General features: G+C 38.7%; 1 protein-coding gene across 2 annotated transcripts in view; it reads right to left on the bottom strand.

Moving 5' to 3' along the window:
• The window catches only part of LOC140734939 (zinc finger C3H1 domain-containing protein-like), a 65,841-nt gene that overhangs the window by 31,987 nt on the left and 13,959 nt on the right, over positions 1-19,895 (bottom strand). For both annotated transcript variants that reach the window (XR_012100643.1, XM_073059661.1), the window contains exons 5-15: positions 19,356-19,585; positions 17,270-17,390; positions 16,666-16,754; positions 16,085-16,297; positions 15,290-15,457; positions 14,060-14,197; positions 10,606-10,724; positions 10,054-10,200; positions 5,550-5,724; positions 4,260-4,382; positions 2,070-2,624 (exon numbers count right to left, since the gene is read on the bottom strand). Coding sequence is in view for 1 of the 2 variants with exons in the window: in XM_073059661.1 (XP_072915762.1) it covers positions 2,070-2,624; positions 4,260-4,382; positions 5,550-5,724; positions 10,054-10,200; positions 10,606-10,724; positions 14,060-14,197; positions 15,290-15,457; positions 16,085-16,297; positions 16,666-16,754; positions 17,270-17,390; positions 19,356-19,585 (2,078 nt within the window). In the remaining variant the exon portion in view is untranslated. The remainder of the gene's footprint in view (positions 1-2,069; positions 2,625-4,259; positions 4,383-5,549; positions 5,725-10,053; positions 10,201-10,605; positions 10,725-14,059; positions 14,198-15,289; positions 15,458-16,084; positions 16,298-16,665; positions 16,755-17,269; positions 17,391-19,355; positions 19,586-19,895) is intronic.

The raw sequence follows: 19,895 nt of genomic DNA, 5'->3' as shown, positions 1-19,895 counted from the left end.
TGGCCTGCTCTCTAGTTGGTTCCTCGACATGTTGGTTCAGAAAACCATCCCGCATACATTCCAAGAAATCCTCTTCCTCAGCACCCTTACCAATTTGATTCACCCAATCTATATGTAGATTGAAGTCACCCATTATAACTACTGTTCCTTTATTGCATGCATTTCTAATTTCCTGTTTAATGCCATCCCCAACCTCACTACTACTGTTAGGTGGCCTGTACACAACTCCCACCAGCATTTTCTGCCCCTTAGTGTTATGCAGCTCTACCCATATCGATTCCACATCCTCCAGGCTAATGTCCTTCCTTTCTATTGCATTAATCTCCTCTCTAACCAGCAATGCTACCCCACCTCCTTTTCTTTCCTGTCTATCCCTCCTGAATATTGAATATCCCTGGATGTTGAGCTCCCATCCTTGGTCACCCTGGAGCCATGTCTCTGTGATCCCAACTATATCATATTCATTAATAACTATCTGCACATTCAATTCATCCACCTTGTTACGAATGCTCTTCGCATTGACACACAAAGCCTTCAGGCGTGTTTTTACAACACTCTTATCCCTTATATAATTATGTTGAAAAGTGGTTCTTTTTGCCCTGGATTTGCCTGCCTGCCACTTTTACTTTTCAACTTACTACTTTTTGCTTCTACCCTAATTTTACACCCCTGTCTCTCTGCATTTGTTCCCATCCCCCTGCCACGTTAGTTTAAAGACTCCTGAACAGCAGTAGCAAACGCTCCCCCTAGGACATTGGTTCCAGTCCAGCCCAGATGCAGACCATCCTGTTTATACCGGTCCCACCTCCCACAGAACTGGTTCCAATGCCCCAGAAATTTGAATCCCTCCCCCTTGCACCATTTTTCAAGCCACGTATTCATCTGAAATATCCTCCTATTTCTACTCTAAGACTAGCACGTGGCACTGGTAGTAATCCAGAGATTATTACCTTTGTGGTCCTACTTTTTAGTTTATCTCCCAACTCAAAAAGTAGGACCACAAAGGTAATAATCTCTGCTAATTTTGCTACAATAGAAAATTGATTAAAAAAAAATCTAACTGATGCTCCACTGCAGAAGCTGAACAGCATTGCACTAGGTACCATTCAGATAAGTGATTTCTGTTTGCTCCTGCAACAAAATGGCACGGCATTTTTTCAGATTAGAGCAAGCACAATATCTACAGCAGCAGGAAAAAAGCACATGTTGTGCAGTTTATAGGACCTTCCAGCAGACATCATCATCATGTAAACACAAAGTGCACTGCAGATGCTGTGGTCAAATCAAGACGTACAAAAAAGCTTGATGAACTCAGCAGGTCGGGCAGCATCCGTTGAAAGGAGCAGTCAACGTTTCGGGTCGAAACCTTACAACGGGTTTTGACCCGAAACGTCGACTGCTCTTTTCGACGGATGCTGCCCGACCTGCTGAGTTCATCCAGCTTTTTTGTACATCTTGATCATCATCATGTGCTTCATTGTATTGATGTGGATGATCACGATCTTTCCATGACCGTGATTCTTCTTGGCAAATATTTCTACATAAGTGGTTTGCCATTGTCTTCTTCTAGGCAGTGTCTTTACAGGATGGGTGACCCCAGTCATTAGCAATACCCTTCAGAGGTTGTCTGCCTGGCGTCAATGGCCACATAACCAGGAATTGTGGCATGCACCAGCTGCTCATATGACCATCCACCACCTGTTCCCATGGTTTCACATGACCCTGATTGGGGGGCTAAGCAGGTGCCACACCTTGCTCAAGGGTGATCTACAGGCTGGTGGAGGGAAAGAGCACCTTACACCTCTTTTAGTAGAGATGCATCTCTACACCTCCACACCAAATTACTGCAGGCAAATTGCTATAATTTGGGAAATAGAAGACAATGACCAAAATTTCAAAAATTTGTTGAATACCTTGAAACAAAAAAGTTGTGAAAAGTGCTGCATAAAAAGCAATTATTTTAAGACTAAATATTACCATTTTCTTCAAGTAAACTCATGCTTGCATTCAGCTTTAAGCCCACAGTTAGAGACATTGATTAAAATTATGGTCAATTTCTTTCTACTAACCTGACCACGCAAAGACTTCTCCTTTGAAAACATGCAACCTAATGTTTTCTGCAGCAATGTTTTAAAATCATCTGCCTCTCCATGAAGCTTTTTGAGATCATCGAGATTGAGACCAAGGAACAGTTCCGGCTCATCAAAGCTTTTCTTTGTTGGCTTACTTAAAGTTTCTTTCCCTTGACTTACATCAGTATGTTTCAGATTTGGCTTAGTGAAAGAGTTTGACTCTCGAAATGACCTCCTTCGTTCCCTTAGAGATGGAGATTGCACTTCATCTTCCCCGTCGTTTTCTTCAGTATCAAGAACAAGTTTATCCTGCGTTAGGTCATGCATTGAAGGCTGTGATACCACAAATGTTTGTTGTTCTTCTATTCCAGGCAAGCTTTCAGGCTGTCCTGCATTCCTTAAAGCTTGCGCCTCTTTCAATTTTTGAATCTTTAACCGATATTCGTATTCTAGCTGCTGCAAGCGTTTTTTCTCCATTGCTATATACTCAGCAGATTGCTTCTTTAAAATTGCTGCATGTTTAGATGCGTCATCCAATCGTATATTATTAGACTGAAATAGGAAAAAAAAGAGTAATTTATCAATAACGTCTATCTATATAATAAACTCAAAGCCTGTATTTTTAGCAAAGCAGTAAAAGAATGCTGGTGTTAAAAAGCAAAACCAAATGTCTTTCTAAATTATGTTAAATTAAGAAAGCTAAATTCCGAAGAACTCAACAGATGCTTATTTGGATATACTGTGTTTGATTTTTATTACTTGGATAAATTATCAAAAACACTAAACATATTTTACAAAGCAACACACACAATGATACAAGAACTCAGCAGGTCAGGCAGCATCAATGCAAAAGAGTAAACTGTTGACATTTTGGACTGAAACCCTTCTTCAGGACTAGAAAGGAAGAGCAAAAGTCAGTAAGAAGGGGAGGGGAGGAAGTACAAGTTGGAAGGTGATAGGTGAAACCGGGAGAAGGGGAGGGGTGAAGTAAAGAGCTGAAGAGCTGATAGGTGAAAGATAAAGAGCTGGAAAAGGGGGAATCTGATAGAAGAGGACAGAAGGCCATGGAAGAAAGGGAAGGAGGAAGAACACCACAGGGAGGTAATGGACAGGTTAGGAGAGAATGAGAGAGAGAGAAAAGCAAGAATGAAGAATGGTGAAAGGGGGCGAAGAAAGGGGCATTTACCAGAAGGTTAAGCAATTAACAGGTTGGGGGCTACCCAGAGTTGCTCCTCTAACCCGAGTGTGGCCTCATCCTGGCAGCAGGGGAGGCTGTGGACTAACATGTCGGAATGAGAATGGGAAGTAGAATTGAAATGGGATCTTATCAGAAAATCCCGCTTTTAGAGTCAGTTGGAGGGAAGGTGCTTGGCGAAGCGGAGTCCTAATCTATGTCAGGTCTCACCAATGTAGAGTACGCCACACCAGGAACCCTGGATACAGGAGACTGTATCCCATAGATGGGATACAACAGACTCACAGGCAAAGTGTTGCCTCACCTGGAAGGACTGCTTAAATGGTAGTGAGGGTGGTGATGGAGGGGGAGGTACTACATTTGTTCCACTTGCAAGGACAAGTACTAGGAGGGAGAATAGTGGGAATGGAAGAATGGACAAGGGAGTGCGAAGGAGTGATCCCTGCAGAAAGTGGAAAGTTGGGGGGGGGGGGGGGGGCGGGGCAGAGGAGGGGGGAAAAATGTACCTGGTAGCAGTATCCTACTGGAGATGGTAGAAGTTACAGAGAATTATGTTCTGGATGCGGACACTAGTGGGATGGGAGGAGAGGACAAGAGGAACCCTATCTTTGGTATAGCAGAGGGAGGATGGGTTGAGGGCAGATGTGCACGAAATGGAACAGATGCATGTAAGGGCAGCATTGAAGGTGGAAAAGGAGAGCTCCCTTCTTTGAAGAAGGACATCTCAGTTGTTATGGAATGAAAAGCCTCATCCTGAGAGAGATGTAGCAGAGATGGAGGAACGAGAGAAGGTACTGGCATTTTTACAAGTGACAGGGTGGGAAGAGGTCTAGTCCAGATAGCTGTGAGAATCAGTGAGTTTATAAAAGTGATCAGTAGATAGACCTGTCTCCGGAGACAGAGACTGAGAGATCAAGAAAGAGGAGAGAAGTGTCAGAAATGGACCAAGTAAACTTATTTTACAACCTTGTATGAATGCTGTTTCAACTTACAATTGCATCTTGTTCACGTTTCCGTTTCCCTACTTGACTAGCAAGGGCTTTTGCTCGTGCAAATTCTTCATATTTGACTGAAAAATTTTTCTTAACTTGTATTCGATGTCTTACTTTATGAATCTGAAGAGGATAAAAGAAACTAGTTTTGACATTGTGGAAACCTGAAACTACTTAAATTGGAGCCCAATTCAAACTTGTCGTATGGGTACAAAATTCTTCTAGGATTTGCTATTGAGACAAATGTGGTTCCAAAAAACTGCTACATAATCAAAGATATCAGAAGAATTATGTCTTAAAGTACTTCAATCTACCATTCATAAAGTTCCCATATGAGGACTGGAAAATTGCTGATGCTCCTTTGCTGTCTATCATTCTTTCCACTAAAAGATCAGTCCATTGTGTGTGCAGCATCTTGCACTGTATAAAACATTGCAGTTCAAATTAATATATTGTACACAAAGCACACGAGTAAAATTACAATTATCCAGCACACTTCAGTCTTTGATGTTAGTATTTTTGTAATAAAAATGCTACACAGTATTACAATAAATTTCCAAAAACCCAATGAGAAGGGAGCATGGAAACGGAAGCTGAGGGAAGCCACAGGGTATAAAAGTCAAAACCCAGGAACTGTGAAGGAAGAAAGACAAATATTACCTTGTGATACTGATGCCAAACTATTGGTCTCCAAATAGTCTGATAAGCAAGCAGATTGATGAGCTTTGTTGTGCCTCAAATGCACTGTCATCCCCATTATAGGATTGAAAGATTTCTTGTTAGCCTTGTTATAGTCATAGATAAGTACAGCACAGAAACAGGCCCTTCAGCCCATCCAGCCAAACCATTTAAACTACCTACTCTCATTGACCTGCACCGGGACCATAGCTCCATACCCCTATCCATGCACTTATTCAAACTTTGCTTAAACATTGAAATAAAGTCCACATGCATCACTTGTGCTAGCAGCTCATTCCACATTCTCATGACCCTCGGAGTTAAGAGGTTTCTCTACACAATAAAGGAATGGCAAGATAATTGGAACACAGGAGGTCAACATTTGATGCCCTCGTACATTTTACAGCACATGAATTAAGAGAAAACCTGACTGATTTTCTATCCTTTTCCACAGAAACAAATTGTTCCAGATTAAGTGTTGACCCAGTTGAGAATGTGTGCTTTTTATTTTAAATGGATCATTTCAGCTTCCAAATAAACCTGAAATATAATTGAAATAGCTATATTAATATAAGCATGGCACAAGTAATCAAAACAATATCTTCAGCCTACCTGTTCTTGAAGCTTTTTAAGAAGCATTCTATTGGCATTGACAATCTTCTCAGCTGCCTGTAACTGTTCTTTATGCTTCATATATTTGACTTCAGCTTGACGCAGTGCTTCCTTCTTTTTTGCTTCTTGCTGTAGTAAGCTTGATAAGAGGGATTCGTCTTTTGTAAGTAGGAGACTAAAACAAAAGCATCAGGACAAATTGTTATTTTTCTCTGTCAAAGTGAATAAAAATGAAAATTGCATGTATATTCAAATGCAAATTTTAAGTGTGATACATTTGAATTATGCCATAAAACCAAAATTTCATTGTTTCAATGGGAATAGTTTTCATTCCTATTCACCCCAGAGTTGAAGCTCAATCCACTCAATCATGCCTCATCAGCCAACCCTATAATCCTTAGAATTAATCATTAAGTTGTATGCACAGTCTCCCCCATCTCAGCCACTGAAGTTTGTAACTCCTCCAGAGTTGTCATTCATTTGATGGCCTCCCTCACTAGTCCCCTTCTTGCACGGTCACTTAGTTTCTGAGGACAGCCTGCTCTAGGCAGATTTTACAGCTGTGCCATTTCTTGATGATTGACCTAACTGCACTCCAAAGGATATTCAGTTACTTGGAAAATTTAACTGTACCCATCTCCTAACTTGTGCTTTTCCAATAACCTTTATGCGGACAACACACACAAAATGCTGGTGGAACGCAGCAGGCAAGGCAGCATCTATAGGAAGTACAGTTGACGTTTTGGGCCGAGACCCTTCGTCAGGACTAACTGAAAGAAAAGATTGTAAGAGATTTGGAAGTGGGAGGGGGAAGGATGAAGCTAAGAGCTGGAAAGTTGATTGGCAAAAGGGATACACAGCTGGAGAAAGGAAAGGATCGTATACACAATTTATTTGTTATTTCTCTCATTCCTTTTACCATTTTTTATTCCTATTCCTCTTAACATCCTTTTTACACAATCTTTTTCTATCTCTTGTTAATTTGTACATTTTCCTTTCTCTTTTTTTTTAAAAGCACCCCTTACTGTTTTCTAAGTGTCCAATAGCTCGGGACTTTACTGCTCTATTAATGACAATGCTGAAGATGTTATGCTTAAGAATAGAAGAAAATATAGTTTATGGTACAATACCGAAGAACATTATTTTTTTCTTTTTCCTGCAAGTTTAACAATGAAATTAAGACTCTCATTGGGAGCTGGATGGTGGTATAATGGTACTGCTAGCTACCATAAAAAGCTTAGGACTTTGGTGGTGTCAGACTGACAGCTTTTCCAAACTATTGTCAGTCATTCCTATTAACACCCCAACACTGAACTGAAAACAAAGGTGTGCTGAACTAATTAAGCTAATGACACCTAATCTCTTCTGCCTGGGCATGGTCCATATCCCTCCACTCTCTGCATAATCATGTGCTGAAGTCTTTTAAAATGCCTCTACCATATCTACCTTCACCACCATTTCTGGCAGTATGTTCTTGTCACTCACCATTCTGTAAAAATAAACTTGCCCCACACATCTGTGAACTTACCCCCCTTACCTTAGCTGTATGCCCTCTATTACTGGACACTTCAACCCTGGTGGGGGGATCTCACTGTCTACTCTATCTACGCCTCTCAGAATTTTATTTATTTCTATCTGGTCTCTCCTTAACCTCCAGCACTCCAGAGAAAACGACCCTAGTTCATCCAACCTCTTCTTATACCACATACTCACTAATTCAACATTCTTTTAACTTTACTTTTAAGATGTAATTTTTGCATTATAAATTTTACAGTGACTCAAATTTGGAGGAAGAGTGGTTCCACAGCTCTTAAATTTAGATGGAGCTCACAAAACATTGCCTGGTGAACCAGATGCTGAATCAGTGAGATTCCCAAATAGTCAGATGACAGATTAGGTGAATTTGACTGCAGACAATCAAATCTGTCAAAAGAATCTCAGAGTTGTAAGTGATGACATGCATGTACACTGATAGAAAATTTTACTCTAAACTTTAATAGGCCAATATTTACTTTTAAATGCAAGCCAACCCAATTGACCTACAATTTCTAATTAGAATTTAATAGCAAATAATATATTTATTGAAAATAAATAAATTGCAGATGCTGGAAATCTAAAACAAAAACTGAAAATATTCAGCAGGTCAGAGTACATCTGTGGGAAATTCAGATTGCACTTCATGTTGAGGCTAGCTGTTAGGGTCTACTATGGATATTGTGCCCTCACTGTATATGTGATACGCAAGCCAGAGTAGCACAATATGGAGAGCAAGCTGTTGGCATGACAGCAATATGCAGCAGGCATGAGCAACATAGCTGATGAAACCAAAGGAATGGCAGAGACCAATACAGTTTGGCACCAGTGCCATCACAGGAGTTGCCAATCAATGTTGAAAATGCTGGTAATGCCTTAAGGTGATGAAGTTTTAAGGGTGTTGGGGAAGTAGGGAATGATTTTTTTCAGAACTTTGCACTTTGTCAGCATGACTTGTGTAATACCCGCCCCATGTGACTGCCTGATTGATTTATACCCCCCTCGTAACTGCCTGATTGATTTACACCCCCCTCGTGACTGCCTGAATGACAAAGATAGCTGACTTCTGCATACCTGACAAACCACAAAGACTGCTTCCTTCTGTTTGCACATGTTCTGTAATGATTAACAACTCTTTGTATGGTATAAAGGCCAATGCTGTACTAAGTTAGAGGTCCGATATGAGCCCCTAGAAGGAGAGGAACTCTGTCCCTCTGTTGTGCGGCTCCACACCTCTCGCCGGCTGAGCTTGAAAAAATAAACTGAAGCCAAGGATAAAGTGATAAATTGTTTACTGTGTGGTTATTGGTCTGGCGAATTTAAATTTACACAGGACTCTAGCCCAAGTGCCAGCAGGTGGCAAGAGTGGGCTCCCTCACCTCAGCCCCTCAACACAGGTGGCCCTCTGGGCTATGTACTAAGCCCCCTTCCTTTACTCTCTGTATACCCAGGACTGTGTTGCCACCCACAGCTCCAGTCTGCTAATTAAGCTTGTTGACAACACCACACTGATTTGCCTAATCTCAAATAACAATGAGGCAACCTACAGAGAAGTCATCCTCACCCTGACAGAAATTTGTCAAGAAAACAAAAGAGCTGGTGGTGGACTAAAGGAGGAATGGAAACAGGCTACCACCTATTGACATCAATGGATGTGCGGTTGAGAGGGTGAACAGCTTTAAGTTCTTCGGAATGCACATCACCAAGGATCTAACATGGTCTGTAAAACAGTGCCTCTTTCACCTCAGATGGTTGAAGTAGCTTGTGTGGGCCCCCAAATACTAAGAACTTTCTATAGGGGCACAAATGCGAGCATCCTGAATGGCTGCATCACTGCCTAGTATGGGAACTGTACTTCCCTCAATTGCAGGACTCTGCAGAGAGTGATGCGGACAGCCCAGCACAGATATGAACTTCCCACTATTCAGGACATTTATAAAGACAGGTGTGTAAAAAGGGCCCGAGTCACCCCCAACACAAACGGTTCCAGCTGCTACCATCTGGGAAATGGTACCACAGCACAAAAGCCAGGACCAGCAGATTCTGTGACAGCTTCTTCCACCAGGCCATCAGACTGCTTAACTCATGCTGACACAACTGTATTTCTATGTTATATTGACTCCCCTGTTGTACATACTATTTATTACAAATTACTATAAATTGTTAATTTAGAGAGATGTGATGTAAAGAGTTTTACTCCTGATGCATATGAAGGAATTAAGGAATAATAAAGTCAATTCAATTCAATTTTTCCTTGGTGCTTACTCCTGAATCCTTTCCCATGAGTTGGTATAGTAGCAAGGCAGCGGAGGTTTGAGATCAGTTTTCCTTCTCCTGACAAGCTGCCAACTACGGCTGAACCTCATTTGCCTGAAGTGACCTTTAAGGTGTCAGTAACCTGCCTTCGACATTTTTGCTGTCAGTAGAAATGGTTCCAGTGGGCTTAGTAGCTAAGGCACACGTGAAGGCCAGAGCTGGACTTGGTTGTCAGAGGCTATTTGAGATGCATGCCACTGGGAACATTTATTAGCTAATGAGAACAACCTCACTACCTCCCTCAGCTATGACAACCTTAAGGAACCACCCTTCATCAGAACAGGCCTATTCACTATGTTTAGTTGATTGGTGACAACACCAGCTCTGCTGTGAACTCATGCTACTGTATAAAGATGTACAAAAAATCTCATTGGCCATTTTATGGCTGTGAAGGAATGCATTGCTGTCAGGCAATATGACGTTTTGGATCTGATGTTCCAACTTGGATTCCAGATCAGTATTCAAGTAAATAAAGGATTCTGTGGTACTAGATGTGAAATCAGGGAGTTATCAAGGCAACAAGACAATTTTATCTTTTCAACATCATTTGTTTTTAACACTTTTCTCAGTGCAACCTAAAGATTCTACTACTAATGCAAGTTTGTTCTTTAATATTTACATTCAGAAAAAAAAATCAAGCAGAACAAAAACTTACTTGTGTCTTCTTAGTCGCTCTTCAACTTCTGACAATTGTTTAACAACCATCGCTCTCTTGCCAGCAGCATTTACTTCAGCATCAGAGTGAACTGGTGATGGACCACTCTTTGATAAATCTGATTTCAACACTCGCTGTTTGTCACGGCTTGATAAAACCAAGAGAGGGGGTTAAAAAAAATGATGCAATGCCTTTAAGCAACAAACTATTCATATTCATCTGAATAACAAGAGACACTGATCTAAACTAATGTTTGGTGGCAAATATCAGTGAAAAAGGCTAGTATTACATAGTGTGAAAACATTCAGCAGTAATTATTATGCTGTCTAGCTTTAAATTCCAAAATGAAGTAAAACTGCTGTTCCAAATTAACAATCTCAAAGAAAAAATTTAATTTCTGCACAATGAGTTTTGAACAATTTCATAAGTACATGCTGGGAAGTGACTATGTTCAAATGACAAACGATTGTTTAGTTAATAGCCCAAAGCAATTGCTTCTGTCTGTTCAACAATACAAAGAAATGAAAAATAAATCTATACTGAACATTTTACCTGACATTTTCTTCCTTCAATGGTCTATTTTCTTTCTTGCCTCCTTCTAAAAATCCACTTTTAGTTCCTGCAGGATCATTTTCTTTCTCTGCTTTTAGTCTTGGTTTAGGTTTTGATGCCTTTATGAAAAAAATCAAATTTTAAACAAATTCTGTTGGTGCATTTTATGAAGAGGAAATATATTTAACTCTTCTCCCAAGGAACCATCCAGATCCTTTTCAACCTTAGTTTCTTTCAATCATAATATTTGAAATGGAGACATGCCACATCAGCTTCGGCCTCCATTCCCAGTAGGAAGGTGCTGTTTAGTTCACAAAATCAACTAACAGACATCCACCATGAACAGCAACAATCCAAGCAAGTGTCCTCTAACACTCCACTAATAATACCATGTACACCAATAATTCTAAACAGAGTAATACAAATCTTGAACTCAGCACATCAAGCAGCATTAAGGCGGCAAAGGATTTATAATTGATCAGGTCAACACAGTATCAAAACAGCCCTTCAAAACACAACCATTTACAAACATGAGAAAATCTGCAGATACTGGAAATCCAAAGCATCCATAGCTGCTGCCTGACTTGCTGAGTTCCTTCAGTATTTTGTGTGTGCTGCAACCAGTTACAAAGTTTTTTTGTCTGCATCCTTTGTAACCTGCAGTTCCAAGGGCTATATATAAAGTTTAATTTTAAACTATTAATATATTTCACTGAATAACAAATTGGTCTGGTTGGTTTAATATTTAAAAATCATTTACCAAGCCCAATGTTGAAAAAAATTTTCAAACCTTGAGGACAAAATTGAAATAAGATAAACACAACTGGCCAAAGCAAAAATATTGTTGCTTTCGCTTTGAAGAACAGACAATGACTCAGGGAATGGGATTTAGCCAGAGTCTAAACATAGGCTGGACATCTTCATTCTTCTGCATCAATTAATTTTCTTTCTACTATTTCCATAGTTTTTCTTGCAGTCAAAATTTATAAATGCTAAGTTATCTTACAATGACAAATAACAGATGATATTCTATTTTGAAGATGGCTGAAACAATCCAGATTTCTGTGTTTATATTCATTTGTAAAATACAGTCGCAAGACAAAGTTTGTGAACCCTTTGCAATTACCTGGTTTTCTGCACTTATTACTCATACAATATGGTCTGATCTTCATGCAAGTTACAATAATAGACAAACACAATCTGCTTAAACTAACAACACATAATTGTACTACTTCTCGTCAATACTGAGTACACCATTTAAACAATCACAGTCTAGGCTCAAAAAAGTATGTAAACAGGTGTTCCAATCAATGAGATGAGATTGGAGGTGTGGGTTGTAGAAGTGGCATGCCCTATTTAAAAAAAAATCAAAGTCAGGTTACTCAAGAAAGATCTGTTAACGTGCACCATCCCCCACTCAAAACATATTAGAGGACCTTAGAAGAAGAATTGTAGAGATGCATGAAGCTGGAAAAACCTACAAGAGTACAAGAGGTGATTGGTAAGTTCCTGGCCTAAGGCAAAAGGAGTCAATTTTAGGAAACCTAGCACATTTATTTTTCAACATAGTCCCCTCCTACATGTACACACTTAGTCCAGCAGTCGTGGAGCATACAAATCCCTTCTTTGTAGAAGTGTTCCACAGCAGGGATGATTGATAAGTTCGTGGAACTACAGTAGATGATGAGTTACACAGCTCTCATTACATGCACCTGCAGTTCAACTCTTCGAGTGATTATGCAGAAAGTTTGAAGTTAATAAATCATCAGGTGTAATTGGTAAGTTCGTGGCCTAAGGTAGAAGGAGATGAGTTATTAACTTCAAACCTTCTGCATTATCGCTCAGAGTTGAACTGCATGTGCATGTAACAAAAGCATCTTGGACCCCCAAGTGGTTCACAGCAGGGGTGATTGACAAGTTATACAGCTCTCGTTACATGCACGTGTAATGAGACCTGCAGAAATCTCTGAAACTTGCTAAAGTCTGTATTTACACATCCACTATAAGAAAAACATTGAACAAGACTGGTGTTCATGGAAGGACACTGCGGAGGAAACCATTGCTCTCCAAAAAAAAATCGTTGCATGTCTCAAGTTTGCAAAAGACCACCTGAATGTCCATAACCCTTCTGGGACAAATGTCCTGTGGGCAGATGAGACAAAGGGTGAACTTCACAGAAACGCACACCGCTATGTTTGGAGGAAAAAGGGCACTGCACATCAACACCAAAACCTCATCCCAACTACGAAGGATGATGGAAGGAGCATTTCAATTTGGGGCTGTTTTGGTACCTCAAGGCTTGGACAGCTTGCAAACATTGAGGAAACAATGAATTCAAAATTGCATCAAGATATTTTACAGAACGTCACGGTAACAGTCCATCACCTGAAGCATAATAGAACTTGGATGACAGAACAAGACAATGATCTGAAACACTAGAATGAATCAACAGAATGGTTTAAAATGAAGAAACTGTGTTTTGGAATGGCCAAGTGAAAGTCCAGACTTTCATTCAATTGAGATGCTGTGGCATGACCTGAAGAGGGCTGTTCATGCAAGGTACCCCAAAAACAGTGATGAACTGAAACAGTTTTATATGGAGGAATGGTCTAAAATTTCTTCTCACTGTTATGCAAGTCTGATCATCAGCTATAGGAAGCGTTTGGTGAAGGATATTGCTGCTAAAGGAGGTTCTACCAGTTTTTAAATTATAAGGGCTCATGTACTTTTTCCTGCCTGAACTGTGAATAATCGAACAAATATGTTCAATAAAGACATGACAAATACAGATCTGTAGGCAGATTATGTTTGTCTATTTTTGTGACTTAGATGAAGATCAGATCACATTTTATGAGTAATTATTGCAGAAAAGCCAGCAATTGCAAATGGTTCACAAACTTTCTTCCAACTGTAGATACATCACTCTGGACCAAAATATACTCAAACATGAATGAAAAAAATCAATGATTAACTCAATTCTTGCTTAGAGTGGTCCAAGATTTCAACCTTTTTCATTTCTGAATTATATTTAAAGTTCTAATTTAAATGTCCTGTTGCAATTTCAGCTTACAAAGCCTGTTTGCAAAGTGTTCAATACAGCTTAAATTTTGTAAGCCTACAGTCCAGAGAAACAAACTACAGTGTAGGAGGAATCTAGCATGATTTGAAATATAATTTCCTAAAAGGGAATTAATCCAACTTGTACTTGCTCTATTCTGAGCAGGATCTGGGTTTGAGTAGAAACTATAAGGCATTCTTTGTTGCCTGTCAACCAAAGTTAGTCATTATTATTTAATATTTGTAGGACTTTACTATAATCAATTTGGCTGTAATGTTCATTAAATTACAATGTTCACCATACTTCTAGAGTGGTTATAATACATGTCACAAGATCTAGGAAACAACAGTTTTAAAAATGCATGCTATTACAGCTATTGTGTTATGTTTTCCATACCTCTGCAGTTCTTCTGGCTTCTCGTATCATGGACTCTAATCCTCCAAAGACACCCATACTTAGACTGGGCTGCTCATTATCTGAGTCACTATCATCAGAGTCGTCCAGTCTCACAACTACTGATTTGTGCCTTGGAATCTACAAGGAACAGGTTACAGACATGTATCAAATGTCATAGTCCCTCAAACCTTTGAAATGTGCTCTCCCTTTGCAAACCATTCCACGGATGTACATTTAGATCATGCAACATTCTGAGTTTGAAAATCCATAGAGTATACAAGTTTGCAACTTTTATTTTCAGTTTATTAAAAACATGAGGCTTACTACTGTGGTGTGTAGCTGAAGAAAATAATACCAATGCATTCAAGTAGAAAAGACAAAGAATAGAGTGTTATATTAAGAAACAGATGGAGATGGAGTAGAAAAGCCTCAAGGAGACACATGCCACCATAAACAGGATGTACCAGATGTCCCTATTCTGTGCCTAATTCTATGTTGTTTCCTGCTTACAAAGGTACGGAGGGTAACAGTATATATACCCATATGTTGACAAGTACCCACAGGATGGACTTTCAAGTGAAAATATGAAAACCATTACACAAAAATCTACAGCTAAAAATCACAAAGATCTATTCTAAAACAACCTGCACGAACTGGGTTATTTTGTTTTTAAATCCTTTGGAATTTTCAATGCACCATCTGATAACACTCCCTTACATTCATGTGACTGAGGGTTTGATTCCATTGGTATTTTGCTAAAGGACAGTATTATTTCTGTGTAGGTTTTAAAAAAAAAGATAAAGTGGCTATTTTCTAAAATTCCAGAAACATTAAGTAATCTTTCATATTAATAAGACACTTCAAGCAATAAATCAAAATGTCTTAACACATTTACAAGTGTGCAATAATAAAAATCATTTACATTAGGCAAATTCTAAATGATTTTACTGTTTAAATGAAAGTATGAATAATCTAATATAGATTTATCACCCTATTATCTAGATTTTCTAGATAGTGTAATTAAGTGGCAAGATATCAATTGACTAAGATACAGCTAAGCTTCAGTAAGTTCTACCAATTTTGAAAAAAACCTTCCTGGTGGAAAAATCTGCTAATTCTTCATAATGACCTCACTTCAGTGTTACAGCAATTCATTTTGAACCACAAAGAAAATACACAAAGTATATCTGAAATGAAAATCCATTCTATTGCACAAATTGTCATACTAACCACAATCAGCTGCCGATTTGCTGCAGGCCCTCTCACAAATTTTGTGCTTTGTGGGCGTGGCTGTAATGTAGAATTCACACTGGTATTTGTGAAGTTATTTTTTGATGGAGATTGTGAATTCTCAGTAGGAAGAGGTGGCAAAGACAGATCACCATCATCACTTGAATCCTGTTTAAGAAAATCGAGAACAAAACTTAACAAACACATGTATTGAAAATCTGATTCTGTTACACTTCTAACAATGTTCACCCTACAATCTTGAATTTCTATGCTCAATCACTCAAATGTAGGAAAACAGACAAATATGTGAAATCTAAATGAGTGAATCAGATTTTATGTTAAAATAAGGAACAATGAAAAAATGTCAAATGACAGGCAGTGTTCCATTTTAAAAGGCTAGTTCTTTGCTTCACTTCTGCTGAGCATGGACTTCTTTGGGGCATACTTTAATAAATACTACACAAATGTATTGGTCAACCTTCACTATTCAATCATGGGTTGCAACAGACAAATCCCTGAAAATTAATGAAGCCCAGCCAAACCTTTTCTATTAGGAATGCATTAACAAAAAAAAAACCAGGAGACACAAAATTCAGGTGTTCCAAAAAAATCAACCAGATTCAAACATGGCAAAAATCTGAATTTGAGCACTTGCTGCAGGATATGATAAACTTGCAACCTGAACTTCACCTTCTGAAATAAAATTGAAAACAACCACCCCACCTAAACTTCCTGGCTTATTAAAGGATGCCCTCTAGTGGCTAAAATATATCAATTCATATCTGTTTCAAATACCTCCGGCTTCAAAGCACGTCGGTTTGCGATTGATTTTAACAATTCTTCTCGAAGAAGCATTTCTTCTTCCTCTTCCTCATCAGCAAATGGTGGCTTAGGTGGTTGCTCAGGCTCCTCGGGTGGAAGCGGTGGTGGCAGTGGAGGTTGGGGCAGCTCCAAGGGACAAGGCAAGAAATTCTCCAAATAATTTGGAATGAAAGGCTCTCCCATATTCTGAATGACAAAAGATTTGCAAATTATTTATGCATTGTCAAGGTTTAGGATTTATACATTTCCAATTCTACCTATTTAAGGAAAGAGGCTGAAATGGTTTAGTTGGAGCTTATGTAAACCAAAGGTCACGACTGCAATTAATATTTCATCTTTTTAAAGCATTAATTGTTGCAAGATTAATTGCAAATTCACAACCGTCAATGAAATTTAACCAACTTTTTCTGTGTGGCAAAATAATTTATGAAAGTAATTGTATTGCATATGCTTTTGAAAGTTGACTTCGTGGACAAAAGACACTGGAGTACAGCATACAGAAGTTCAATATCACTACTACTTCACGTCATGGTCAATAGAAGGCTGATACTGACCTGATGTACAAACACTGGCACTGGTGGCGCTGGAGGAAAATACCCTGTGTGGTAATCCACAGAACATGGAAGTGGCACTGGAGAAGATACTGTCAGAAAAGGCAAATAAATCATTCAAGGTGAGAAACCCATGTGGCAATGCATTAACTCTGATAACAGTTCTGTATTTTGTTTATCTCAGTATCCATAAATTCCAAAACTATTCAATAAAGCTACTTTTCCTCTTCTCATCTGCCTAACATCTCCCCCGATGCCCTTCCTCCCATAGTCTACACTCCTTTCCCATCAGATACCTTCATCTCTAACCATTTCCTTTACCTAGCCCTTTCTGGCCATCATTCTTCCCTTCCCCAATTTTTTTAAAATTCTGTTGCCTTCCCCTTTCCATTCCAGTCCCGACGAAGGGTCTTGGCCTGAAACGTCAACTGTTTGTTTCCATAGATGCTGCCTGACTTGCAGAGTTCCTCCAACATTTAGCATGTTGCAATAAACTGCTTGATAAGCATGAGTTCTTAATTCAATGCTATCAGTACAGAACACAAAGTTAATTTATTGATAAGATCCTATAAGAAAGCTTAACTTATAATTCACAAATAACACTAACCTGGTGAATTGGTTTCACTATCTGTTTCCATTGCAACTTCTTCATAGTTATCATACTGATACAAATTGCCGGACTCTTCTATTGGTTTTTCTTGTGATTTTTTGTTATCTGCATCTGTTGACTAGGATAACGAACATAAATTAACTAGTTTGAATCAAAATGCAAATCTGCTTTTAGACTCCACTGATTACATTATGAAAATCAATTAATTCAGTTTTAATTTGTTTTCAAACTTTATATCTAGCGCACTGAACATCAAGTGCAGAATTGCAACTAACTGCTATTTCAGGCCTTAGTTTTGTGGACAGTTGTCAATGTTATGAAAATAATCTTTACAGGGCTTATCACCATTATGCCCTGTGTTATATGACATGGACGATCGTGGTCTTATGACCATGATTGTTCTTGCCAAATTTTTCTACAGAAGTGGTTTGTCATTACCTTCATCTGGGCAGTGTCTTTATAAGACAGGTGACCCCAGCCATTAGCAATACTCTTCAGAGATTGCCTGGCATAACCAGGAATTGTGATATGCATGACCTGCTGCCATGGCTTCATGTGACCCTGATCAGTGAACTAAGCAAGTGCTACACCATACCCGAAGGTAACCTGCAGGCTAGCAGAGGGAAAGAGTGCCCTGCTTTGGTAGAGATGACTCTCCACCCCGCCACCCAAAGGGGCCAATACGCATTTGTGCTGCAAAGGCCAATCATCATTACTGGCTAACACTTTATTTTGCTCAGCATTAACTTTTTAAATGAATTTCCTACATTGTCCTTCTGCAACAAGGAACACTGATTGCTCAAGCATTGCCATATATAATGTAGCCTGGCCACAGAACTGACACTGCAGAAAGCAGTAATCAAAAAATTTTAAAAAATCAGAAACATAAAACGTAAGTGATGAAAGGTCATCAAATGGAAATGTTAGCTTTTTTCTCCACAGATGCTGTCTGATCTTCTGGGTAATCCTCCAGCATTTTGAGTGGGTTGCTTTAGATTTTCTGCATCTGCCACTTCACCCATTTTGTTCATTGATTCAGAAATCAGCCACTTTTAATCCAAGGTGCCAATCTGACATCAAGCTTCTAGCTGAAAAATCCTTGTATTCATCATCTATTAGTTTCACACTTTCCTACTCAATTATATTCAAACATCAGATTCAGGATTATTTAATAACTGAAATGGCAAATAATTTTGAAGTTAAACTTGCAGCTATAATTGTCTTACACTCAAAGTAATAAACATCCAATACATCCATTTTGTACAATAATGGTGGTGTCTAGATGTTTAAAAATACTGCCAGCATAAATTACATTGAACAACAAAGATTTTGCTTCCTGAATACTTTTGGGTGTATCCAATGAATTTTGGCTGCTGATCATGAAATTCCCCTATCATGCACCATTTTAAAAACAATTGCCTATATTTGTAATTTCAATTCATATTTCAAGTCAGAATAATGGATGCCAAAACTAAGGAAGGTATTTTTGTTGGTCCACAAATCAAACTGGTCATTAATGACATGAAATTCTTGTAATGGCTCTGGAGATAATCGCATGGAAGGCATTCAAAAATGTTTTTGAAATTTTTTTTGGCAACTACAGAGCACCAGACATTCAACATTCAGCTGGTTGACATGCTTCAAGCACACAAAACCATTAAGTGCAACATGTCATAAAGATTCATTTTCTGCATTCCCATTTAGACTTCTTCCCTGCAAATCTATAGTGAAAGGCTTCACCAGACATTGCAGTCATGGAGAAATAGTATCAGGGCAACGGGAATGCATCAATTCTGGGTGATTATTGTTGGACGCACAAGTGCAAAATCAGACACTGATTACAAATGAAAATCATCAAAACATTTTTACCTTAGTTGCACTATTGCAAAGCATCAGCACCATTATGCAATTAGACACATTACATTCAATGAAAGTTAATTTCTTGCTTCTCCAAATTCCTACATGATACAAGTAGTATGAAATTATATTTGTGTTCAGCATCAAGTAGTCTGCCATAAAATAAAAAAATTCTGAGGAAGCAACACTTTAAAAAAAAAAAATTTGTTGTACAGAGTTATTTTACCTTGCAACTAGATCGTCTTTTTCCTCCGACAAGTTTCATGAAACGATTGTACTGCTCTTCCTGATTGGAAAGGTCACGAATTTTTCTGATTTCATCCTCCCGTTTTTTTCGTTCCTCTTCTTCCATCTGTTTCCTTTCTTCATCCTCCCTGCGCTGTTTGTCCTGCTCTTTTTCCTGCTGGATTTTTTTCCAAGCTTTGGTTTTTTGCCTTCGCCTTTGCCTTCGCTTTGCTATAGAAGATAAATAGATGACAGATCCAAGGATTAAAACTATTTTAATTATCAGTTTGCCCTATCTTTTAAAGTACATTTTCTCATAATGCATTTTAACATTCGATATATTTTTTAAAATTATCAATGGCAGCTTGCATATCTTGATTCAGTTTCACCAAAAAATGAGACACGCTGGTCAATTACTTTCACAGCACTGTTGAAATGCTGTACTCAACCTGGGATCCATGGACCTTTGCTTAATGCTATTGGTCCATAGTATAATAAAGGTTGGGAAACTTAAAGGTTCTATAGAGTGCAGAAAAGTTCT

The sequence above is a fragment of the Hemitrygon akajei genome, chromosome 10 (assembly GCF_048418815.1).
Source record: "Hemitrygon akajei chromosome 10, sHemAka1.3, whole genome shotgun sequence".
In the NCBI taxonomy this organism is placed as follows: Eukaryota; Metazoa; Chordata; class Chondrichthyes; order Myliobatiformes; family Dasyatidae; genus Hemitrygon; species Hemitrygon akajei.
Note: the sequence above shows the minus strand (reverse complement) of the source record. Positions and strands in the feature narration are given on the sequence as shown.